This window comes from Periplaneta americana, chromosome 4 (assembly GCF_040183065.1).
Source record: "Periplaneta americana isolate PAMFEO1 chromosome 4, P.americana_PAMFEO1_priV1, whole genome shotgun sequence".
Taxonomy (NCBI): Eukaryota; Metazoa; Arthropoda; class Insecta; order Blattodea; family Blattidae; genus Periplaneta; species Periplaneta americana.
Window position 1 is genome coordinate 136,454,236 of NC_091120.1, and position 27,774 is coordinate 136,482,009.

The 27,774-nt window shown below is 34.4% G+C and overlaps 1 protein-coding gene across 1 annotated transcript in view; it reads right to left on the reverse strand.

Moving 5' to 3' along the window:
* Positions 1–6,181: 6,181 nt before the first annotated feature.
* Positions 6,182–27,774, reverse strand: part of LOC138698217 (core histone macro-H2A.1-like) — a 32,371-nt gene continuing 10,778 nt past the window's right edge. The window contains exons 3-7 of the mRNA XM_069824008.1: positions 24,740–24,968; positions 20,972–21,081; positions 16,976–17,156; positions 13,491–13,665; positions 6,182–6,493 (exon numbers count right to left, since the gene is read on the reverse strand). Coding sequence (XP_069680109.1) covers positions 6,331–6,493; positions 13,491–13,665; positions 16,976–17,156; positions 20,972–21,081; positions 24,740–24,968 — 858 coding nt within the window. The 3' untranslated portion in view covers positions 6,182–6,330. The remainder of the gene's footprint in view (positions 6,494–13,490; positions 13,666–16,975; positions 17,157–20,971; positions 21,082–24,739; positions 24,969–27,774) is intronic.

A 27,774-nucleotide genomic window follows, 5' to 3' on the forward strand; every position in this document is an offset into this window, starting at 1 on the left:
TATAAATACTAATTTTCAATAAAACGTCAAAATCTTTTAAACTGTCAGCTTAAAGCTTATTTTTATAAACATATTTTTCGACATAGTAGAGATGTGATAAAGTTGGTCAATTGGAATTCTTATTCTTTTACTACAGAAATTACAGCATTATAATCCAAGGAATTACTTCTAAATTCATCTCTTCTATGTTAATGGAAGATCACTCTGTTACTTTATCAAGCATTGTAATGCAATGAAATAAATCAGTATGTGATATCTTATGTTCCAGGTATATCTGCAAATAAAAATATAAATGTGAACACATAAAGAACAATTAATTGGGGAACAGCCACTTCTCCTATAATGAACCAAACTTAAAAAAAAAAAAGAAAATCCTATAACATTCAAAATCCTCACTCTTCATATGATATAAACATAAATTAATCTGCCTCATTGTACTGTATATCAAAGTACACAATGGATTGAATCTAGGTTAGTGTACAGCTAGTACACCTTCCATTTGGATTTTTAGCAATGAGTGACACATTCACAGCAAAATCCAAACATGACTGGTGACATACGTGAACAATACAGTCTTAATTTTTTTTTTCTAATGAGCTGCAGATGAGATTGTATCACAATGTAAAATCTTATCGAAGTGTGATTTCACTTTTCATCCATGAAACTTGGTTATCAAGAGCCCATATAAAATTCAATTCTCAGGACTATTAAAAGAGTGAAGTGCACAGACGAAGATCTTATCTTTTCTGTCATTTACATAAAAATACTATGTGATACAAAACTGGCAACTTATATATGTGTGTGTACTTTATAAATTCCAATAAACAACAGAATTTATTTCATCTCCAAATAATCCTGAGTGATATTAATAAAAAAACAAAATCTACTACTAAATCAAACTATATCTTTTATCTTCTTTAAAGAAGGAAATATAAATCTGACAGTACACATTATTCATTAAGCTCGCAATAATTTATATTAAACAGTTATGTACATTTGGTAGAGTTGGAAGGTTCAGAAATAAAACAACTATATACACTTGGAAAAATAAGTTGATTCAGAAATAAAATATAAAAGGAATGTATGATACTATTTTTTTGTAGAAATGCCATTGAATGCCATTATGGTACACACAATCATAATGATTATCAAAAGAAGAGGGTATATGACTATTTAGTCTTCTCCCATAAAACTCAAAATTTTCCCATTCCCTCCATCTCCTTTTGAATCTTCAACATCTGTTAGGAGTTCTATCACTACAATGTCGATACCAATTGCACTGATATTCATCACATCGCCTACTACTGTATGTGTTTAAGGATATTTGAGCTGCTTCCAGTTGTCAACATTTCTTTTTACGGTACTTAGAAGCCAAAATTTCACTAATATCTACAGTATAACCAAAATTATTAGCAAAAATAAGTATTATAACTGAATTGCACCCGAGCACAAGTTTTGATCTTTTGGGCATATTAATTTTATACATCAACTTTATAATCGAAAGGAAATACATTATTATTATTATTAAAAAAAATACATTTTGCTGTGGAATAAACACTGTATGTTATTTTTGTTCCCAATGCATAGGTTTAACTCTTGAAGTGCTTTGGTTTGTATTTGTAATAAATTAATAGAAAGAAAAATCTGTAGTGATAATGTTTGAGTGAATGTGCTAACTACACTTTTTTTAATGAAAAGGAAATTATTCCGCAATTTGTCTGGAAATTGACACCACCTTTTCAGTACACCATTAGATTTAGCTTTTTAAACAGTATGTGGCATACATGACATTTTTCTCAGGACAATATCTACTCAATTTTTATCAAACTCTACAATTTTTTACCATTTTTAAAATCTTACATACAATCCTCATTGTTTTAAGGAACAGTGCAATGAAAAACATTTTGCAGTGTCGTGATTCTAACATAGGGATATTTTTCATAGGAGTTTTAAAAGAAATGCAAATCATGTATCCATTCAAATATGGGGAAAAGACGTAAGTCTGCAGTGACTGCTTAAGGTGCACATTTATATCTAGTCACATTTGTTTTAGACTAAATGCAAGATATTTCAGTGGTTATAACCTAGCTACAATATAGAGACTTTATACATAATCAGCATCCGAGAATGGAATGTGGCACTGGATTTCTTATATTTTGTATACGAAAGAAAGTCAGATTTTTAAATATGATATGGAATGGAAAAATAACATGAAAAAAATATATACGTGTATTCTTACTGAACTGAAAACGTCTAATGCTGTATTTCATCATATGCATTGGCAAATTTATATTTCCGCCATCCCCATAGTCATCCAAAAATTTGTTGCCTCTTCCTTCCCCCCTTAAGTTTTACCCCAACAATTTCATTCTCGATCAATTTTAGAATACGAAACAAGGCTTGTGAATTGTGAGTTTATTTTAAGAAAAGAATTGAAACTTAAAACTTACAAGATATAAGTATATTTATAAAAATCTTTTTTCTTGCTTTATGCTGAGTGAACAGATTAATGTTTTGCGGCGTCCATTCTTCCAAATCATTGCTGTCCCTAAATTTTGTCAATCTACACAAGTGACAATCAACCCGGCTGATAGAAGGGGCAGGCAAAGCAACATCTTTGGCAGTATGAACTCTTATCTCCCATTCAGTAGCGGCTCCTGGTAGGACCCAGCTGCGATACCAAACATAAGTGATATATTTCAATAGTCATCTCCTTCTGTGTTTATCTGTTTGTACAAGGTCTGACAGAAACAATTAGAGGATTTTAAGTTGGCTGTATTTGCATGTTTGGCGTAGTACACCATTGTTGCACACTACAATGTGTAGATTAATGTTTGCCATTTAGTAAATTTAGTAAATGATGGAACGTTGGTCGAGTGAACATAGGGTATTTGTCCTAGAAACATATTTTAAGAATAATGACTGAGCTACACAAACACAACGTGTTTTTAGGCGACATTATAACCTGGGAAGACACAGTGCAGTTCCAACTCATCAGACCATCATTAATTGGGTTAAAGCATTGTTTCTCAAACTATGGTCCGTGGACCACCTGTGGTCCTTGTGGTCCTTCAAAAAAAGCAGAAGAAAAAATAAAATTCAAATGAATTGCGTATCACACTATAGCTGAAAATCTTAGAGTTTCGAAATGACATGGCAATTGGCTTTCACTTTTTCTCTCAGTACTGATATTTTATCAAATTTATTACCCTATCCGCCTACTGGCTTCCCACTCTACTCTCAACAACAAAAGAGGGATTTAAAGCACTATGAATGTGGTATTTCCCTGCACATCTGGCACCATGCCTGTAACCCAGCCAGAGACCACTCAGATTCATAACAGAGAACCGAACCTTTTCATGTATTTATGACTTTCTTAATAGTTTTGCCAACACCCAGTCTGCACATTGAAATGGTCATGTACTGCACGTCGTACACCAGTACTACAACTCTGAGGTCACAATTTGAAACTTATTTTCCTTGTAAATATTACAAATTTTCATGGGTTCGTGATCACTTTCATTGTGATATTGAAACTAACAAACTTTCATTGAGTGAAAGAGAACAGTTAATTGAACTCTCGAATGACACCGGACTTAAAATGAAATTCCAAGTGGAAGGTATGGTTAATTTCTGGACTGCATCACAAGTGAAAAGAGAATATAGTGAACTGGACAATGGTGCTTTAGAGATTATAATTCAGTTTGCTTCTATGTATCTGTGTGAGAAACGGTTTTCATCTCTAACTCTAATAAAAATAAAGTAGGCTACCGAAATTGACTCGATGTGATGATCTTCGATTTAAGCTTACCAGCATATGTCCAAATATAGAACAACTGTACAAGAATTGGCAGGCTCATCCATCTCATTAATGTGAGTACTAACATTTATTTATTTATTTTTTTTTTAGTTAAGTTAAAGATTATCCACACTCTTAATAGCCTTGAATTATTAAAGAAACAAAAATGAATTTTCTTCTATTAACATTGGCTAATTAGTTAGTACTAATATAAAATTAATTTAATTAAATTAATTTTAATTCATTAATTCTAGTTTAAAATATAAGTATATTGATATTAAAATATACTACAAAAATGATAAATTTGCTTTTGACAGCAACAAGAGTAAGGTGGTCCACGGAACTGTTCTGACTAAAAAAAAGTGGTCCCCACTTCAAAAAAGTTTGAGAAACGCTGGGTTAAAGCATTAAGAACAACTGCATCAGCCACCAACACGAAGCCGCCAGGTCGCCTAGAACCATCCGAAGTCCTGAAAATGTGGAAAGAGTGAGAATGGTGTTTTAGCAGAGTCCTCGTCGTTCTGTGCTACAGCATTCACAAGCTTTGGGTATATCGGTCAGAAGTGTTAGGAGGATATTATATTTAGATCTATACTTCTATGTGTATAAGTTGCAAATTGTGTAAAAACTAGATCCTCGTGATTATGTTACACGGATGCAGTATTGTCAAAATGTTTTGCACATGATAAACAAGGATGATCAGTTTCTGAACAAACTCATAATGACAGACGAGGCCCATTTTCACTTGAATGGGTCCGTAAATAAACAAAATTTCAGGTATAGGGCACCAGAAAATCCATGTCTCATTCATGAAAAGCCTCTCTATATCCAAAAAGTCACAGTATGGTGCGTAGTCAGGTTGTTTGGTGTTATCGACCCATACTTTTTTGAGGATGATGGTTAACTGTTTAGTTACAGTAACATCAGATCAGTACGTCCAGATGCTACGACAATTCTTGCAGAGGGAACTTTGTCGAAGACATATGGATGCACGTCAAATTTGGTTCCAACAGGATGGGACCACAGCCCATACAGCGAGGAATTCTATGCAGGTCCTAAGGAAAATGTTCCCGGAACATGTAATTTCTCACTTTGGCAATATAAATTGGCCTGCAAGGTCACCAGATCTATCGGCACCTGATTATTTTCTATGGGGTTATCTCAAAGGAAAAGTGTGTCAGGAACGACCTGACACTTTACAAATTTGAAGGAAAAAACTGAAACAGAAATTCAACAAATCCTAAGGAACATGCTGCAGAGTGGATGGACGTCAGGTGCTGTGCAGAGATTTGTATCAGGTCTGGTGGAGCTCACATGAGTGAAGTGATATTCAAGAAATGTACATACTGTTGTCTTCACACTTCGACCTAAAAAAAAGTATTTTTAAATTTGAGGAATTAATTCAGTAATTAAAACGTATTTCCGACAAAATTTTGAAGGAAAGAAAGGGTAATAATCATCATCATCATCATCATCATCATCTTTACCCTTCTCTTCCTTCTGATGTCAGGACTAGTGACCCATTATGTCTCCCTCCATCTCTTGTGCAGTCTTCCCAAGGATAGAGTCCTTTGAGGTAAATAACAGAGAATTTATCAAGGTATCGTGAATCTATCCATTCTATTCACATGATGAAGGTAAGGTCAATCATTTGAAAAATATTAGTATCAACAAGTGTGATTAAGTTCGTCTATTTCCCCTCTCCCATAGCAGACATGTTTTAAATCACATTAAAAAAATTCTTCCATTCCAACTCAATGTAATCAATTCAATAATAAGTCCAGATCAGAACATGGAAAATACAGGATAAAATATCATATGCCAGTTGTCATCTTCACCCCATTTGTACACATACACAAATATCACAACACTGCATTCATTTTGAACTTTTAATCAAAAAGTTATTAAAAATAACTACCCTGAGATAGGATATTATCAATTTTCATATGAAGTTACTAGCATCTCATATACAACACTTGAACATTTAATTTCACAGATATTAAGGCCAGTCTTGAATAGTGATATGTACTATCACAATTTTTGTATCAAATTTACATTTGTCGATAGCAAACATAATTTCAGTACTGCAGCTGTACAAACATATTCGAATTTCATCTCATTTCTGTACATGGATATTTTAAAAGAAAGATAAAAGAAGTACTTAAATCGAGGCTCTTGAGTACCAAGTCGTCATGCTAAAATAATGAATCCTCAATCAATTCATCTGACTGGCCATTAAGTCTTTCTTATTTTCATCTACATATCCATCCGCCAACCATAAACAATATTCATATTCCCCACACATCATCCAAATTCGCTACAACACCTAAAAAAGTACAACTGTACACTACATAAATACTTTTCACGACCATTACTTCATATTTCCTGTTCTTTCACCAATTTCAATCGCATCAAAATGTACAAGCAGTTCCTGTTGAAATAAAATCGATGGGTGTTTACGCCCTTTATGCAGCTCATGCCTGCATCTGCTGCTTTTTGATCAATTACTCACGTGTGAATGATACACTATTCTATGAGTCCAGTTTTGCCAGTTCTGCTGTGTAGATTCCAATACTCTCCATATCAAACAGCACAAAGTAGATCTGCTTGAGCGAAGAAGACATCACATTCACAAAATAATTACTTATGGCTTTCAGAATAGTCTGAGCAGCTTGCTGTTTTGGAAACCCAGCCCTGTGGAGAACAGATAGAAGAAAAAATTAAGAAAAAGTTTATCTCTGAATAGAGAGGAAATCAAAATAGATTTCCAGAGTATTAACAAGAAACAAAACCAGTGTATATAATGTGGTATTTGAGTTATATAATAACCATGCAACTATGTACTCCTTGGACGACTTAAACAATAAGCAACCTTATGACTAGACCTCCGATTTTTAGGCAAATGCCTATTTAGTTTCTTTAGGAAAAAGTGCAAAATAATTGCAGATGTTTGCAATTTATGGAAAATATTACACTTGTTGGAAGGAGTTTTATTGGCCTAAAATTACCTAAAATGGGAGTCAGTGCCTATTTCTTCCTTTCTGTTCCTAAACAAGTGATTTTTAAGGGTTTTTTTTTTTACCTGAAAGCTAGATTTGCATAATATATTCGTTACTATAGGTACATTAACAGAAAACCACAATTTTAAGTCCCACAGAGTTTATGTGCACTCGATGTGGGTTCTGGCATCCTGTCAGCCCACTCGAGGTGTGTGGATATAAGGGGAAAAATTGAAACGGTGTCAGGTGAAGTTCCTGGTAGCTCAGTTGGTAGAGTGTTGGTGCATTCAGCCAGAGGTCCCGAGATCTAACCAAGATAGTGTTTCCTAATTTGCTATTGTAGCTAGAGTTTTCTATAAGAGCACGTGAACATTATGACACGTTTCTTAAAACAAAGTGATATTTTATTTAGTTTTGGGATACATCATTCTGTAGAATTAATGTCTTGTAAATAAAACACAAATTACAGCCATTTTTTTTCCTTCTCGTAAAATTAGGGTGTGTGGATTTTTCGATGACACAGATATTCACATATATAGCCTACAGTACAAAGTGGGTCAAAAGTTACTACTCATTTCAACAGTTGAGGACTTAAAAGCGCCATTAATAAGGCTTTTGAAGGAAATGATTCAGATCAGATGCTGTGTGGAGAAGTATGTTTCAGTGTTCCAGATTGTTTTCAGTGATGTATCAACGCAAAATGAAAAGAATTTGAAAAGCAATGAGAAACAATGGGTATTGACTTTTGGCCCACCTGTATGCATAGTTGCACAATAGCTCAGAACAATGACATGAAACTGACAACAAAAGGCTTCAAGTTCAAGAGCTATTTAATCAATCTTCTTTATGTTAATAGCATCCTATTGGATATATTAAGTCCATTGCAGTTAACTGTAGCCTTCAGTTAGTGTTTCTTGTAACAAATAAGAGGTACTCTGATTGGTGTTCATTACAAACACCCACAGCCAGTTGCCAGAGTTGAGGTGTGGTCCAATACGTGTTGCAGAACTGAATCTTGTGTGATTCATATTCAGAACTGGGGGGCGGATGTTCATGACGTAAAAATCTACTTAAAATGATCAATAAAATGCCCTTAAAATAATGGAAAGATGACATGAAATTAAAAGAAAATATTATTCACTGTACTTGCACCACAACGTCTTAAAAATCAATCACATTGTTTCAATGGCTGCCCTGCAAATGTCGGAGAGAGGAGGCAACTTCCTGGAATTTGACTAAGAGAAAGGAAAAGAGCATGCAACAAGGAAAATTATAGACTATTTAAATGAGAGTTTACAATGTGTTTCAATCAGGGATAGTCCATGTCAGTGCCTTCATTCTTCGTCTCTTCTTTCTGCTCCACTTTTGTTACCAGACCTTTCAGATAGAGAGTGTAAATAACAAAACAAACTGTGGGCGCGGTTTGCATTCTTGCAATGTCAGTGCCTTCATTCTCTGTCTCCTCCTCCTCCTGCTCCACTTTTGTTACCAGACCTTTCAGATAGAGAGTATAAATGACAAAACAAATTGTGGGCGCGGCATGCATTCTTGCAATGATTGTGTTAAAAATACTGTCTACTATAGTAAATCCCTTCTGAACCATATTGGGGACACAACATCCTATTGTCCAAGAAACAGTGAAAGTTTTTCCCCTTCTAAACATAAATTCTAACGACACCCCCGTACCAACAAAAGAACAGTAGTAGTCAAAGCTCTCACTTAAACTAAGCTGTTATCAAGCATTTTATATTACTTCAGTGAAATGAGGGCTGGAGTTTAGAGTTTGTTCTAAACTATAAAACTCAAACTTCACTGTTATTCATTTATTCAATAGGTAATTACTAGTAGGGTCTATTACTGATCTGTTTGCTTAGAAAAAGATTTAACAGGCTTAAATGTAAATAAGGAAGTAAAATAAATTCAAAATGATCTATAAGTTCTCCAAAATATTAAAAGTGACCAACAAATTCCGAAAAAACTGTAAAAAGACCTCAAAAACACCAAAAAATGCAAAAAAAGGCTATATAAGAAACGAATTTTTTACGTTGATATTAACATAGAAAGAATTTCTATATTAATAGGCATCATCATAATGTGAAAAATAAGAAGATGACTTTTCATCAACATTCGCCCCATATTCATGACTAATTTGTTTCTTTTAGGATTTATGTGCAGTATTAATGAATGTGTTCCAGATCTTCATGATTATTACATCACAGACAAATAGGACTATAATTAATTCATTCATTCACAGGTTTTTGCCCAAAGGCAGATCCTTCACTCCAAACCCAGCATTCTCCAATCTTCCCTTATTTTCTGCCTTTCCCTTAGTTTCCGCATACAATCCATATATTTTAATATTGTCTATCATCTGATACATTCTTTTGCCTCGAACTTTTTTTTCTATTCACCATTCCTTCCAGTGCATCTTTCAGTAGGTAGTTTCTTCTTAACTAGTGACCCAGCCAATTTCTTTTTCTCTTCCTGATCAGTTGTTGTTTTCCAATGACCACTTTTGGAATCATTTAACTCATTTTGCTTCTTGCCTCCCAATAAAGAGCACTCAGATTTCTGCACTGCTGCGCTTCTTTCTTCAGTTAAGTGCATTGAAGCCAGTGAGGGAAGTGAGACTATATGAGCCGGTATGGAATACCGCCACTGGTTTCTATGGCCGGAAAACATACCATTAGTAAAAAATGATATACCGTTACTGAAAAAATGTGATCCATAAATATTTGTTTATACAATTCTTCACAGCAAAGAGTACTATCTGTTTGCTTCACAGATCTAAACCACAGCCTTCTGAAACTGTATTCAATGTGTATTTAGACACGTTTATTTGATAAGTCAACCCCTGGAATGCTTAAAAACAGTAACATTTGAAGTATAGAAGGCTATGGTCTGTAGCTTGTGGTGACCATTGTTGCCAATTTAGTGACTGTGTCATCAGATCTTATTCTTTTAAAATATTTGTCAGTGACAAATATCGTTACTTATCTAGTATTTAAATAGGGTTACATACAGTACTACTTTAAGTATTCCTTAGTGACAGAAATTAAGTTTTAATCATTAACACTATAGGAAGTAAATTAATTTTGCACTGCTGTTTAGCAATTTTCCGTAAGAGCAGTATTGGCATTGTTTGGCCCTCAACTCAGAAGGTAAATTTCTGCTTAAGCATACTTTTATAAGATCATTTTTGTTGTTATTGCATTTTTTAATTAATAATTAAGTAAGACACTTTGAAGCTTTAACATTTTAATTGATAAGTCTCAATGGACATTGCAAAATAATCTAGTAAATAATTGAAGTAACTTTAAATTATTTTAATCAGAAATCGAATGTGTTGCGTAAGCTTCAAAGATTCGCATTACTGACAGCACAAAATGATTTACTGTATATATCATGTTCGTGTATGTTGTAAGGGAGAGGGTATGCTTTTTTAAGTCGAGGTAAGCCAGGGGAAAAATCTTTGGGTAGCATACTGCCTATGGTTTTTTCCCCACTTCCCTCACTGACTGAAGCAGATGTTCTTTGTTCATTGACGATTCTGGTATGTTGCAAAGTGGACATTCTTCTACTCTCTCTCTCTTCCTGATCAGTTTTAGCATTATTTTTTCTTCATCGACTCTTTCTAGCACAGTTTCATTTCTTATGCTGTCTGTCCATTTCACAGCTCCAATCTTCTCCATATCTACATTTCAAATGCTTCCAGTTGTTTCTCTTCACTTTGTTGTAATGACCATGTTTTTTCCGTCCCCACATTTTACTCAAGAGAGGTAAAATTGATATAGATACAACTGAACCATTTATTTCAGAAACCCCCTATCTCCAGTTAACCATGTTTCGAGAAAACCAATAAAAACTAAACTACTTCGCCAGGAAATTTTTTTAGGTAATACAAAATTAATGAATTTAAAAGAATCAGTTTTAAACACTGTTATGGTGTTGTCAAAATTATAACGCTTTTTTTTTTGGCCTCTAAAAAATTTGTTGTTTTTTTTTAACCTGCACATATGAGGATTCTTCAATAAAGTGCTTTTCCAATTAATAATATTTATCGATAAGGAAATTAATACATGCCATTTTAATGAGAACAAAGGGAAAATAACTTAGTCTCATTTGTTTTCCTGCATATATCTATGCCATACAAGTTTCAATTTAAAACAGAAAAAACTAACTTAAAAAAATAAATAAAATAAATGAACATTTTGTTCTTACAAAATTTAATATTGAGAACTATTTTAAGCAGAATACCTATTCACATTCTAATTCTGAGTCTATCTACATATGACAATCAGCTTCTGCAGTCAGCGACTTCAGTAGCCTATGTCATCATAGAAATGTTCATATCCTCGGGTGTATTCTAAAAGTTTCTGCAAGTCTTCCAGTTTTTTTCCTTATTTATTGGAATCTTTCTACTAGGATAAGCTTTCTGCGATAGTAGTGCAGGAACATTAGTATTCTTCCAGATACTAACGGCAAAAAAAGATAAGCTACCAATGAATGACTTTACGACAACCTGACCACTGTAGACCAACTGTTTGAACAATGATATTTTGAATGGAGTTCTCTGGTCTTTTCGTATATCTCTTCCAGAAGTTTCATCAGAATTTGTCGTTTTCTTGTATGAACATGGCTACCAGTCTTTGAAAGATAGGATTTCATCAGTTGATACCTGATGAACAGAGAAGTGACTGATTGTACTTACTTCACCATGATTTGTGTATATTGTTCAAGAGTATAGATTCAGTCAGTTTTCCTCAAAAGTCTCTTGATTGAATCAAAATCGCGGTGACAAGGAAGGAACAAATTCCACATACTGGAGAGTAGTGACTGATTGCCAACTGTACGTATTTTAGAGCAGAAACACTGTATGTTTAGGCATTTGAGGGGTTTCTGCACCAAATTCGATTTTCAAAGCAATGATCACATAATATATTTCTGCACTGAACGATGTGCATACCTATGAATCTAAACCTAACTCCATTTGCATATTTTGGTCAATAGGGAGTTTCTGAAATAAAAGATTCAACTATGTTACAATGTGCTCTATTCTGGCTTGTCTTAAAATGTCTGAATAGGCCTATGTTTTGACAAATGTTTGTACATTTTCAGGTCGCTTGATTTCTTCTATAAGGCCCATAAAATTTTGCCTTTCCCAGAAGAGAGCAATATTATTGCTGCATATGTTTGTAAAATGAGAGTCAGCATCATTTGCGAAAGTTCTGGTTGAAAATGCATTCCCTGTTTCACAATCTTACTTTCTCAGGCAAACTACAATGATTAGGTGGTATCCATTGAAATACTATTTTCTTTTGGAGATTCTCAAGTTTACTCAGTTGTTTTTATATAGCCTAGGAACAAATTCTATGAGAATATATAGCTGGTACGTATTTGGTTATATTAAATATAAGCCCCATGGAATCATCAATATGCAAAAAGATTTATCAGAAATTTGGAAAACATGCTGAAGAATAGCATTGACAGCCAAAATTTCAGTAACGAGACTAGAGGAAGATGCATATAATATGAAGTAACTTTCTTGATATTTTGGAATGTAATATGTAATGTGTTTAGCAAAATAGCAATTTAAAAAGTTCAGTTTAATAAAATTCTTAACTTCCTACCTGTGAATAATGGTACAATATTAAAATACAATAAAAGTATAAACATTAAAATAAATCCTACAATAACTGCTTGGATACTTCTGAATTAACAGCATTGCACAGAATAGCAATGAAATGTTTCTGGAGCGCACTGTGTTTGTTGCAGAGAAATAACACTTTGTCAGGAGGGAGATGTGTTATTAAGAATTCGAAACAGAAAAAAGATGTACAGTAGGGATGGTCATTCTGTGCCGGTGTGTTTGGTTACTTGCACAGAAGAGAGAGTTTTCCAACCTCATTCCCATTCCCTCGCACCCTGTGTAAGTTCTTTAATATTTTTTCTTTGATTATTATGTTTAAGAATCTTATCACAATAGGTCTATTACATCCTAATCCAATTCTGTAAGTCTCTCCGATGTCTTCTGCTCTTACCTCCAGTTTGAAGATCTTGTAGCATAGTTTGCGTATTGCCTTCCCAATTTCTATTGCGAATTCACATCCCTTTTTCTCTACTCCGAAGAATAACAATGTCCTTTTTCTTTGACTTATTTCGTATTGCTTAATTTTCCTCTTCATTTGTTCTATTTCTTGTCTCAACAATTCAATTTTCTCACTGTGTCTCTCTATGTTTATTTTAACTCTTTCAATTTCCTGTCTGTTGTCATTTGATTCATTATTATTTGTCCTTTCTTCATTATTTACAGCCCCTATATTCCGATTCACTAATTCTTTCGCCCTTGCTAATATTTCCTGTTGTTCACTCCTATACATTTTCACTTTCTTGGATTGAATCTCCTTCCGTAACATTTCCAGAGGGCAATGCCTCTCTACTTGCAACGTCAGAGCCATGCTCAACTCGCGTCCGTTCACTACCAAGGCTTATTGACAACTGAATTTGCAATATGAAAAACGATGCGTAGCAGATAGCTGCACATTGCATGTTGCACACTACTCCCTTTGTGTAATCCTGCCTTAAGTGACAATGATACAACCTTGCCACTAGACTACCATTCTTTTGGGACATATATTATAATTATATGTGTCTTCAACATAATACATAAACTATGATTAACTGTTACTCACCTGCCAGTACCAACTGCAGGTATGGCTAATGATTTCAGATTCTTCTGATCAGCTAGTGTTAGACAGTTCTTCATGGTCTTTTCTAATTTGTCTGTAGCATCTACTTCATTCCATGATGGCCCATGTACATGTATGACCCACTTTGCTGGGAAATTATGACCAGCACAGACTGCCGCTGTAATTAATACAGGAAATATTAATTAAATGCTCACAAAAAGTACTAAGCAAATCATTTCAACTACTTGAGATGAGAAGTATCAGTATATTATACAAGAATACAAGAAAGAATTAAAATATTCCGACACTTTGTGGAATAACAGACAAATGTAAAAAAACGTAAGTAGTATAGAGAAACACTATTAAAACTTGATTTGAGTACCCAATACCCAGTTTAATATATTTATGAAAGCGAAACAATGATAAGAAGAGAATAAACAGAAAAAGGAGATGAAGATGAAGGGGTAGAAGGAAGATGAGAAAAATAAAAAGAGGAAGAATTCAAATTCAAATTTATTTACAATTTACATTTGAAATGAATACATATGTATGGATACCCGAAATGAGCATAACAGACAAGAAAGAAGAGTGGAATAGAAAAGAAAAGGGGAAAAAACGAGAAGAAGAAGAAAAAACTTCTCTAATCTCCAACAATTTGTGTAACAGCCATATTATAAATTAAGATTACAAGATCTCTAGGAGCTGTTTTTATATTATTCTGCATTCCTATTAAACTAAAATCGTAAATTTCTGCGTTGCCAACTTAAACGCATCCACGCACCTCTGAATTTACTGCGGGGAAAGTTTTGCTACGCACTGTATTTATTAACAGTACGACAGTATAATATCTCTTTGCTCTCAATCCTAAATTGTTGAAGTAAAGACTGCTCTCAATCCTAAATTGTTGAAGTAAAGACTAAGTTCTGAAATCTATTTTCTGACCTCAATAACCACATGAAAAAGGTTAATTAAAGTCAGGGATAAGTTAGGGACGTAAGATTTCAAAATAGATTTAAAAATATAGATTATTTTAAACTTTATCTGTTGACAACTTTATATTACAACAATAAAATTGTCAAAGTTGCTGTATATACCATGGTTCTTTCCCAAAAAGAACGTGAGAACGTGTTTTTCTTGTCAAATATGTATTTCAGGAAGATAATAGGTAAACGGAATTAGTGCAGCAGAAATTTTCCGACAAATTTCCAGAAACACCAGTTCCACATTCCAAGTTCGAAGCTGCCCATGCTTGCCTTCAACAATCTTATGTATTTAATGACGCTGTTACTGCTTTCACCTTTAGGAACAGTGAAACATATTGTATTAGAGCCAGTTTTGGCTCTAAGCAGCTAAGATTTTCCACAAATAATCTTACAGTCTTCAAGAATTTGTGTTATAAATGTGTGTACTGTATTACAGACTAACAGATGGCTTAACTATGAAGTTATAAATTTTTCTTGTGAAAATTATACTAAATAGACTTGACTTGTTCTTCCCATACAGCCTTTAAATGCTATTTCAGATATTAAATGTCATTTCAGTTAAACATTTTTCTCACTTATGCGTTTTTTTCCTTCTGATCCCCATAAAAACATATAAATGAAGGTTTATTGCAGTGGTTCCCAACCTTTTTTGACTGACGACACACTTTACTAAATGCCCATGATATTGCAACACGTTTATTTGATTTCATTAATAATAATAATAATAATAATAATAATAATAATAATAATAATAATAATAATAATAACATACCTAATACATTTCTTTTGGAGAAAAAAGTGGTGGAACTCTGTGTAGAATATTTTATAGCAGATGGGGAGATGATTACTGTTCACTGCACGGGAATTTTGTCGTTTTTAACCTCCTTTTCGTCCAACTAAGACTTTTAGGGCCGTATTCATAAATATTCTTAGTGCGGGCTTCTGGTGGATGATCAGTGAACGTTTTTCATATTCATAAACCAGTGTTAGCGTTATATGATATGATATGAATTCCATACAAGTAATCAGTCGACAGCAGGGGCTAGTTTAGCACGCTCATAGCGCAGGCTAGCAAAATTTCTATGAATAGCACCCTTCAGGTCTAAGCAGAATTCAAAGAAAAATTATATTAAAAACATAGTTATTCACACATATTTCCGTTCCATGATGAAAAATGCAACAAAAAGGTGCTGGAATGCCGTTCTATGTTCCACCAGAAAAAAAGCATTGATAACAATTTCTATGTAGTGTTGTAGATAGGTCGATGGTAACACACAATCGAAAATTCTAAAAGAACAAGCAGCAACTTGAGTAGCAATAGAAAAAAAAAAAAAAAGAAAAGATATGTGTCAAAAATCACAACCTATCTATGCTGGATATCTGATAAAAGATGTCCGATCAAAGATTATCGTTTTTGAAAACTCGCCTATTTCAATTAATGTGAAATCTACGGATGGTGGGTTGCACAGAGTCTCTTTATACATAGCCTTATGGTTGAAAAACCGAACTGAGCACTGTTGCAGGTGTTCACATTTCATTGGTAAAGTCTGCCTCAAAATAAAATGTTGTTGTTGTTTTCTAATGCCAGGCATTTGACAATAAAGTCATTTGACCTCTTGCACTCCAATATTTTTCAAAGATATTATCATGACCAGCCAATGAAGCACAGATTTTGAGGTGTTCCGAATCCATTTCTTGGTTTAAGTTGCACAATGGGCAGTTAGGGGACTGATATATTCCAATTCTATGCAGGTGTTTAGCCAAACAATCATGGCCAGTTGCCAATCTAAATGCAGCTACAGACGATTTTCGTGGTAAATCGGGAATTAACTGTGGATTTTGATGCAGAGAGTTCCATTTTTTCCCTTGGGATTGTGTTATCAAATTTTGTTTGTTGAAGTCTAAGTATGTAGATTTAATAAATCTCTTCACAGAGTAATACATAGATTTAGTAACAGGTCTGTAAGTAGCAGTGCTGCCCTTCTTTGCTAAAGCATCCGCATTCTCGTTTCCCAGGATTCCACAATGGGATGGTATCATATCAAAGACTTCGTTGCAAATAAAAAATGTGTTGTAAAGAGACTTTCTGGATGGCATAAGATTTATTTTTAAAATCCAAAATTTCGCGACACACTCCATGGAGATGCGCGAAACACCAGTTAGGAACCCCTGGTTTCATTCATTTATTAATTTTATTTTGGTTACAGCAAATGGAGGAAATCCAAAGCCAAGAACATTAGCGAACACTTTTCTGCCAAGTCTCTTACTGTAATACTGTAGTTTGTGTACATTTCTTAATATTTTCTTTTCAAAATTATTTTCAACCCATGCTTATCAAAAATTTTATTATGATTTAATTTTTTTCCCTTTATTCCAAATAATTAGTATGTTCATTTCCGTATAAACCAATATCACAGGAATCCAGTGAATGCTCATAAGTTTCTTTAGTTTTATAAATTTAAAAATCTAATCCTTGATAATGATCATGAAGAAGGGGGACTATACCTGTAGTTGAGTCAAGGGACCCATGTGAGGAACGCAGGTCATGAACTTCCTGCAAGAATTCCTTGCCTCCCCTCTTTTCCAATGCCTGCCCCACATCACCCATCATTGCAAAGCTGGTATTTGTTGGATGAACCAACGCATCTGCTGTTATATTGGTGATGTCTCCTTGAACGACAGTCAGCTGTAAAAATCATGAATTCAATTAATTACACATAAAAAGTGTTATACTTGGAGCTGAATGATTATGATTCATGACATAAGATTTGAAGATTGCGAATTCAAACCTGGCTAAGATCCATGAAATTTTAAGTGATAAAATCCTTACCATGGATTCTTCTGAAAGGTATACAAAACTAGATTATTGTGGTACTTAAATAGAGAATGTCCATGAACAAGAAGATTTCCATGCAAAATTTGCATCCATTTCTCACAAAAATGAAAACTAAACTGTCAGTTGTCATCCTATCAATTCCGTTTTTTAGATACATATTACAAGTTGCCATGGTGGTTCACACTAACTAGAGCATAGGACTCCTAATCCTATGGACCTGGGTTCGGTCCCCCGATTTAGGACTTGTTGGACAAGCCAGTGGTCCATGTAACACAGGAGTTTTCTCTGGGAGATCCAGTTCCTCTGTGGCATTCGAACAACTATCCACTATCAATTCATCTCATTGTGGGTATAGCATAGATCAGTCTCCTATGGTGCACCCTGGACAGCGCTGCTGATAAATTGATCTACACAACTGGCTTCATGCATGTGAGTGAATGACGAAGTCAAGTGCCCTTACAAATGAAGGGTTCAGAGCCATAGTGGGCCAAGCGTCATTTATTAAAAACAGAGAAAGCAAGAGTTAAAATTAAGTGATTACCATAATTTAACGAAACATATAGCAAGTAAGATTGAAGTATGCACTTTAAAATTAAATGATATGTCAATCTTCATTAAATTATGATATTTATTTAAGTTTAACCCTTGCTTTCTCCGTTTTTAATAAATGGTGCTTGGCCTGCTATGGTTCTGAACCCTTGAAATGGCTTTTAAGGAACCCGCAGGTTCATTGTCGCCCTCACATAAGCCTGCCATCGGTCCCTATCCAGTCTCTATCGTCATATTCTATCTCCCTCAAATCCATTTTAATATTATCCTCCCATCTACGTCTCGGCCTCCCCAAAGGTCTTTTTCCCTCTGGCCTACCAACTAACACTCCATATGCATTTCTGGATTCGCCTATACATGCTACATGATCTGCCCATCTGAAACATCTGGATTTAATGTTCCTAATTATGTCAGGTGAAGAATACAATGTGTGCAGTTCTGCATTGTGCAACTTTCTCCATTCTCCAGTAACTTCATCCCTTTTAGCCCCAAATATTTTCCTAAGAACCTTATTCTCAAACACCCTTAATCTCTGTTCCTCTCTCAAAGTGAGAGTCCAAGTTTCACAACCATACAGAACAACCAGTAATATAACTATTTTATAAATTCTAACTTTAAGATTTTTGACAGCAGACTTAATGACAAAAGCTTCTCAACCAAATAATAACACGCAATTCCCATATTTATTCTACGTTTAATTTTCTCCCGAGTATAATTTATATTTGTTACTGTTGCTTCAAGATATTTGAATTTTTCCACTTCTTTGAAGGATAAATCTCCAATTTTTATGTTTCAATTTCGTACAATATTCTGGTCATGAGACATAATCATATACTTCGTCTTTCGGTGTTTACTTCCAAACCTTTTGGTACCCACCATTAAAAAAATGCATATTACATATGGGAAGAAGAGAAAGAAGAAATAAGGGAAAACAAAGAGAAAATACCATGTGACACAGAAGTCAGTTGACAAATGGAAACATTACTAATTGTAAAATTGAAGTAATTTTATTATTGTACAAAGTAACATAATGCCATGTTCCCTCCAAGATGTTAGTAAACTGAGTGACTTTTATCATTTGTACTGTTAGGTTGGCAGTACATATTTCCATTTTGTACTCCTAAAATTCTCCATCTTTCATCCCAAATCTGCTACTGACGAACAGCATTCAATAGACGTGATTGCGAAGATGACGGTCAGAAGTAAAAGGTCAGCGCACTGTGTAGAATTAGTAGAGAATCTGTTTGCAGAATACAGTGAAACCTCTCCATACGGACACTTTTCATATACGGGCAGATTTTTATGTCCCAACTGAAATAATATAGAAATAATGATAAATTTAACTCTCGTTTACGGACACTCTCAGACACAGACATGGACAGCTATTTCACAGTCGTCAAAGTGTCGTCAAACACTTTCCACGAGGAAACTCATGGCAACTGTCTTCTGGGACAGAAAAAGAATTTTGCTAGTGGAGTTCTTGGAGAGGAATGCCACAATTAACGCTGAGCGTTACTGTAACACACTAACAAACTTGAAAAGGGCCATTCAAAACAAACATCGTGGCATGTTGAGCTCTGGGGTGATTTTCCTGCATGACAATGCCCGGCCGCATACAGCGCGTCGTACTACGACCAAACTGCAAGAGTTCAACTGGGAAGTATTGGATCATCCTCCTTATAGCCCAGATTTGGCACCTAGTGATTACCATCTCTTCATGCACATGAAGACGTGGCTTGGCTCGAAGCGCTTTGACGATAACAAAGAGTTGAAAACCAGCGTCTTAAGTTGGCTTCAGTCGCAGGCGCCAAATTCTACGATTGCTGAATTTCAAAGCTTTGCAAACGCTATGACAAGTGTCTCAATGTGACTGGAAACTATGTGGAAAAATAAATTAGAGTGTATTAAACGTACTGTAACCCAATTCTGTAACATCATTCACAGGTCTGTAAAAAATAAACGGAAGTTACTTTATGAATAGCCCTCATATTTTCATCCCTCTTAGTCCCAAATATTTTCCTAAGCACCTTATTCTCGAACACCTGTAACCTCTGTTCCTCTCTCAAAGTGAGAGTGCAAGTTGTGAAACAATAGAACTTGTAATATAACTACTTTATAAATTCTAACTTCCAGTTTTTTCTGAAAACAGATTGGATGACAAAAGCTTCTGAATCGAATAATAAAAGGCATTTCCCTTACGTATTTTGTGTAAGATACTTATTAAAAAAGGTAGATACACAAGACATTTACACTGAAATTATAGCACTGCATGCTGCATTTCAAAATCCTATTTCTTCTGCAATAAGGCAGTATCAGAATTTTTAAGGTTGTATAGAAACTAACACAATATGAGATAATAAAATTACCCCTTGTTTTTTTTAAAAATCTTGTATTTTTTTTTCAATATGTTCAGTTATGAATGGTCTTCCACTGACCAGTTATTCATTGTACATTTTGTATTGATATGCAGCACCTTCCTGTATCAGGGTATGAATAATATTTCTCTTAAGTCTTAAATGGCAAAGAAACCAAATGCATCTTACCGGCAGGGTGCAAATTAAGATTTCTGATGATGGGAGGATAGAATCCTAGATAGAGAATACCACCAAAAAATTATTATTATCCTCATTTGATACGGCTCAACACTTGTCGCATTGAGTTGCTTGCCTTGCATCTTGATCATAACAATAATTATATCCATGAGCAGGCTTAAGATGATATGTATAAATCCTAAGTTATTGATTGCTATCAGCTTGACGGTGATGGTAATACATCAATATTATTTTCTTTGCTTACTTTATACTTATAAAGTATACTCGTTTTAAAACAATTATATTTTGTGAGGGGGGAGATATAAGATATCCCTGGCAGGGATGTTAATATGAATTTATGAGAGGGGGATAACTTTCCAACAGGAGGAAAATCCCTCCACCATTCGCACCCTGCTTACCGGACTCTAAATAGAGACCTCAGTCAAAATCACATCACATTCACTCTCCAATTTTAACATTATTGAGAGTGTGAGTAAAAGAGACAGAAACAGGTAGAAAAAGAAAAAAAAAATGTAGATAAATAAATAACAAAACAAAGAAACAAGTAAATAAACAAAGTCTCACCTTCTGTCCCAGGAAGAGCTTCTTTTCAGATAGTATGGTAACTCCTGCACCAGCAGTTGTACTGTTAGCAGTTGCCTCCTTTGTCTTGCCCTTCCCTTTGCCAGGTTTCACTGTGAAGAAATTATATATTTTATATTTACAAATACGAGTGGATGATTATTCATACAACTTTATAAAGTTTATGACAGCACTTTACACTTTTTAATAGCACATTGATATGTGACCCATTGCGCAGAAAGGGACCTAAAGTCATGAAAGAAAACTTTACAGGAGAACAAAATAACGAGTTTGTGGTGTAAAAACTGCATTTCTATGTTTTGACATCTAGCATCTTGATTTTTTTTTTTTTCGTTGTTGGTAACTCTATAGCATCTATTAGTGTTTTATGGTTGTGCTAATTGATGGAGTTACTTGTCAACAATGTGACATTGAAACTTGTGTTCAGATACTGCCCGGCGACAGTCCTGATATATTTATTTTTTATAGTTTTGAAGACTGACTAATAAATGTTAACCTGACACACTCACAATCACACTCACATTCATACAAATTTCCAGACTCTAGACCCAGGCAATTTTTCTTAAAAAAAAAAAAAAAAAAAAAAAAAAAAAAAAAAAAAAAAAAAAAAAATCACCGAAAGTCGAACTCGGGAATCAAACCCGGGACCTCCAGATCTGGAAGCCAGCATGCTGACCAACAGACCACGGAGACAGTCACCTTGAATTTGAACTCTCTTTTGTCACATATATAAGCAAGAGAGCTTGAATTTACTACAAAAGGTGACCGGACTACAATGCAGTCTGCAGATGCACTAGAAGTTCTAAATCAGATCACTGAAATATAATTAAATGAATGTTAAATAAACCGTGGTCAAAGCATTGAAATAAATGTAATAACAGCTACAATGAAGGTTACTATTTAATGAAATAAGACATTTTCAAAATTGTATAAAACCAAAACCATCAAACAAACGGCCACCAGTGTTAGTGTGGTAGCAAATAACAAGGATGAAAATTTGTATGACTGCTTTCTCATGCCATACTGTTTTACAATGAATACTCAGGATTGGTGTAGGCAGTGGGGAACAAGGGAGATATTTTTTACTTAATGGTGGTCTTCAGTCTCAGAGATGTTGTGACTGACAACTCGAAAAAAAACTAAAACTCCAAAAGTATCACCATTTGCGCCACTATATTACACTGTGCCAAAATAAATTGTTTAGAATAGTCACTCTAGTATGTAAACCCTCCAGCAGACTGTCCAATTGAACAGCGGGAGTATTTCAACAACATATTTGAAAGTGTGGAGTAGCAGGGGTCCGGAAACTTGGTCATAAATAAAGATCTACTGCCAATTTAAGAAAACAGAAGTCATTATATGTTTCTTTAGTTAGTCACTTTCTTTGTAAGATACTTTGAATGAAGTCGTGTCACCTAATGGTGACAAAGTGACATCTGGTTTTAATTAACATGAATTATCAATTATATCAATCAACTGACCAACAATGTGGTTTTATTTGAATCAGTTAAGAGAGAAAATCTTTTTTTCACAGTGATTGCAGATCAGTGTTGTAGTTCCAAACAAATGAAGTAAAGTATTTAAAAAGTAAAGCCTTATGAAATGAGCCGTTCAGAGCAGAAGTGGTGCAAGTCAAGAATGGGTAATGAGGGTTGAAGTAAACATTCTGTAAAATACAGCGCTAAGTAGCAATTAATATGCAATTTATTTAAACTATTAATAGTCAGTGGCTAGCACGAAGGACATATTAATTGCTACTTTGCGCTGTATTTTACAGAATTTTTACTTTAAACCTCATTACCCAATTTTGACTTACACCACTTCTGCTCTGAACGGCTCAAATGAAGACAGACTTTTAACAAAGGTGTTAAGCCCCCAAAACCAGAAGTTATAGGTGACTTTTCTTATTTCCTGATTATTACAGTTTTCAAAATATCTTCTCTTTTGTTCCCCCCCCCCCCTCTCCCTAGTCCTAAGGTCAAAAGCCGTCATTGATTAGATACTTAGTGAAGAAGATGATGATTTCTTTGACCAACTAATTTTTGGTGATGAGTGATCTTCCACATCAATGGAAAAGTCAACAGACATACAGGATACATGGGTGTTAAAAACTACAGAAACAGTGAAGCGTGTGCGGAATTCTCCTTAATTGAATGTGTTTTGTGCCATATCCCGTGAAAAAAATGTATGAACCATTCTTTTTAAAGAAAAGATAGTAACTCAAGGAATTCATCTACAGTAGACATGCAACACGAGTGGTTGATGATGCCTCAACTTCAAGATAGTGATAACTTCATTTCCATACAAGATGGGCTCCACCCTACTAGGACAGGAAGGTTCAAAATTATCTGGTTGAACATATTTTGCTATACTACATTGGCTGCTCAACAGATGAGATCATGACACTCACATATTGGCCACTAAGAAATCCAGATCTAACACGTGACATTTTTCATGGGGATATACTGTAATGAAGCCAGTCTTCGTACCTTCATTTCCTACAAATGTTGTTGTTCTTAACTAATGATGAGTTCTTGGCAATAAATCCATTAACTAATTGTCTTGATCTCCAATATAGAGAATGATGTAGCAAAAAGCATATTAATTATTTTAATGTAGGCACCATATTTGTATGTTCTGGTGGCTATATTACAGATGTGAACAAATTATTAGCAAAACTGACAATTTTTATGGTCTAATTTAAAAAAAAAATTGAAAAGTCAAATTTTGTAAAATTATACCATAAAAATCGTCAGTTTTGCTAATAATATGTCCACGTCTGTACTCTAAACTTTCTTACAAATGTAAATGAAACGAAACAATGCATCACAAAGCTATTTCAAGTGTTGACAACACTATGCTCCAACGTGTTTGGGAAGAACTAGACTATCACACTGATATCTGCCGTGTGATATGGAGTGCACATACACAGAACATTTAACTTGCTGATACAAACTTCAAGAAATTTCTTACAAAACCATGTAAAATACCTGTCTAGGAGAGAAGGCCAGAAATGTCGAAACACAACCTAGTGCAGAAAGAAAAATTATAATAGGTTTGTATAAAATATTGAAAGTGTCTATTTCATTTACAATAACACTGTATAAACACAAATACACAATCTCACTGTATGTATACACTACTTAACAAATTTAACAAAAATACATACTATGACAATAATAAAAAATTATTGCAATTAATAATTATATTAGTTCCCATAATTGAAGGGTCCATGGAAAGAACATGGTAAGTCATTTTTTTCTCATTTTTGTTTTTAGTATCATCTACTAGCTCATAAAGTGAATATCTTTCTACTAAATCAGAATGGCAAAAATCCTGCATTGTAACATGGAAACTTAAACTAAATTAATAATGTCTTAGTAGTGTATTAAAGTTAAGAAATGTTCCCCGGAAAAATTTAAGAACAGTGACTTGGTATGTTCTTTCTGTGGACCCTTCCATTGTTACACCTCTAATTTAAATCAAAATATATTGTAAAATATATCAGAAAAAATAAATCCTAATTCATGCAAAGATGTAATGAAAAAATTACTCAAGGTAATTCGACTCTTTGACCACGAAAATAAATGTAGTCAATAAGCCTAAAGAATTTAAATTTTTCCACATACTAAATCTGGTGCTGGTTGAAGTTAACCAACAACAACACATGTGTCGTCCAAAATACCTTCAGACATTTAAGTGCAGGAAAAACAAACAAAACTACAGACAGACAGGAATGTGGAGAACCACCTGCTGAAGGACTGGCTGCTTTCTTGGCCCTGATGCCACTAGATGCTGGAACTGGTGGAGATGGTTTCTTATGATGAGAGATGGGTTTTGTAGCAATGGGCTTCTTGTATGGAACAGTCAGTGGCATGTTGTTACCCATCACAAACTTCCCACCTTTCTTCTTTGCTAATAACTCTGGGTGAATCTTTGGTAGAACACCGCCTGATGCTATTGTCACATTTTTTAATAACTGAAAAGGAAAGGCGAATTTTAATCAGAGATACAAAGGCAGTACAAATATTAAATCTCCATTACCTGACACTATAAATAAAATGGTCATTCAAGGAACATATTCAAAGAAATTTAAATTTGGTGTTAGGTAATGCACTGTGAACCATACCCTTTAATTTAGCTTGGAAAAGGCTACAAGAGAAGTAACATTTAATTAAGGAAGAAATATTGAAATATTTTTAATAGACTACTGAGGCTATTACAATGCATGGCCTTAAGCAGATGTCATATTTATAATAGCTAGAAGTATTTGTATTCTCAAACAGGATTTATTAAGTTTATAAAAGAGGATTCTAAATTAGGTCTGATAGTTAATGGTGACAAAATTAAATACATGATTGCATCTAGAAATGTTAACAGATGGAGTAGAATTAAAAGTAATGATATAGATGGAACAAAACTTCAAACAGTGATTAAATTTGAATATTAGGTACAACTTTAATTGAAAATTATGATAATGCTATTGAAACTAAGGTCACAGTAACCAAATGAATAATGTTATAATGCATTTGGAGGAGTACCGAAATCTAGAGTATACATACTTACAAATGGCTTTTAAGGAACCCGCACATTCATTGCCGCCCTCACATAAGCCCGCCATCAGTCCCTATCCTGTGCAAGATTAATCCACTCTCTATCATCATATCCCACCTACCTCAAATCCATTTTAATATTATCCTCCCATCTACATCTCGGCCTCCCTAAAGGTCTTTTTCCCTCTGGCCTCCCAACTAACACTCTATATGCATTTCCAGATTTGCTCATACGTGCTACATGCCCTGCCTATATCAAACGTCAGGATTTAATGTTCCTAATTATGTCAGGTGAAGAGCACAATGTGTGCAGTTCTGCGTTGTGTAACTTTCTCCATTCTCCTGTAACTTCATCCCTTTTAGCCCCAAATATTTTCCTAAGAACCTTATTCTCAAACACCCTTAATCTCTGTTCCTCTCTCAAAGTGAGAGTCCAAGTTTCACAACCATACAAACAATCGGTAATACAACTGTTTTATAAATTCTAACTTCCAATTTTTTGACAGCAGACTAGATGACAAAAGCTTCTCAATCGAATAATAACATGCATTTCCCATATTTATTCCTCCTGAGTGTCATTTATATTTGTTACAGTTGCTCCAAAATAATTGAATTTTTCCACCTCTTTGAAGGATAAATCTGCGATTTTTATATTTCTATTTCGTAAAATATTCTGGTCACGAGACATAATCATAACTTTGTCTTTTCGGGATTTACTTCCAAACTTATCGCTTTACTTGCTTCAAGTAAAATTCCCGTATTTTCCCTAACCATTTGTGGATTTTCTCCTAACACATTCACATCATCCGCATAGACAAGCATCTGATGTAACCCGTTCAATTCCAAACCCTCTCTGTTATCCTGAACTTTCCCAATGGCATATTCTAGAGCGAAGTTATAAAGTAAAGGTGATAGTGCATCTCCTTGCTTTAGCCCACAGTGAATTGGAAAAGCATCAGACAGAAGCTGGCCTAGACAGACTCTGCTGTAAGTTTCATTGAGACACATTTTAATTAATCGAACTAGTTTCTTGGGAATGCCAAATTCAATAAGAATGTGACATAAAGCTTCTCTCTTAACCGAGACATATGCCTTTTTTAAATCTATGAATAACTGATACACTGTACCCTTATACTCCCATTTTTTCTCCAATATCTGTCGAATACAAAAAATCTGATCAACAGTCGATCTATTACGCCTAAAACCACACTGTTGATCCCCAATAATTTCTTCTATATACGGAGTTCATCTTCTCAAAAGAATATTGGACAAAATTTTGTATGACGTCAACAAAAGTGATGTTCCTCGAAAGTTACTAGTTAGTCTTGTCCCCCTGTCCATTGTTCTGGTATCAATACTAAATTACAAATATATTGAACAGTGATAAGACCTATGCAATGCAATGTAATGTATGCATAGGAAACATGTGTTAAAGAGAAGGACAATGTAAATTGTCTCATAGAAACTGAATATAAAATCCATCCAGTAGTTCAGGAGAAATCACTGTATGTGTGTGTATTATATATATATATATATATATATATATATATATGGAAGACAGACATACTGCTAAAACTATTTTTTCTGTATTAGGAATGCAGCAAAAATCTCGGAATCTAATTTTTATAACATTACCTTCTTTCTTTAATGAAAAAGTAGAGTGAAATATCAAGAATATGTTTTCTCTATCCACGTCCCTTAACTTGCTGTTATTAGCCTTAATTCTGTAGGCATGCTCATAGATGTTAGTGCCGAGAAGTATAGACAACTTAGTTCATCAGAGGCTATCCAGAGTGCATAATAGGCAGTGGGTGTATGCTGCACTCACAATAATTAATGATGACGATGAATTGTTTGGATGTCACAGGGTAACTTGAGTACCTGGAGAAAACCCTTGTGTTGCCTGGACCATGGGCTTGTCCAACATAAGTTCAGGGTGGAGTGGGTTCTGAACTCAGGCCCCTAGTTTATAAGCCCAATGTTTTAGCACTGAGCCACCATGACAGTATCCAAAAATATGAATACCTATGTGGCGACAGTAAAGATGAAATAAGAATTTGACTCAAAATTAATTTATCTGAATACTGTCAAAGAAAAAGCAAGTGCAAATGAAGAATCATGTTCAAACTTTTAAAAAGGATAACAAAACACAAGCTATTAAAACGTAAAAAGGAGACTTCTGGAACACCAACTGTCAATCAGATACCTCTATATAAATCTTCATATACATTA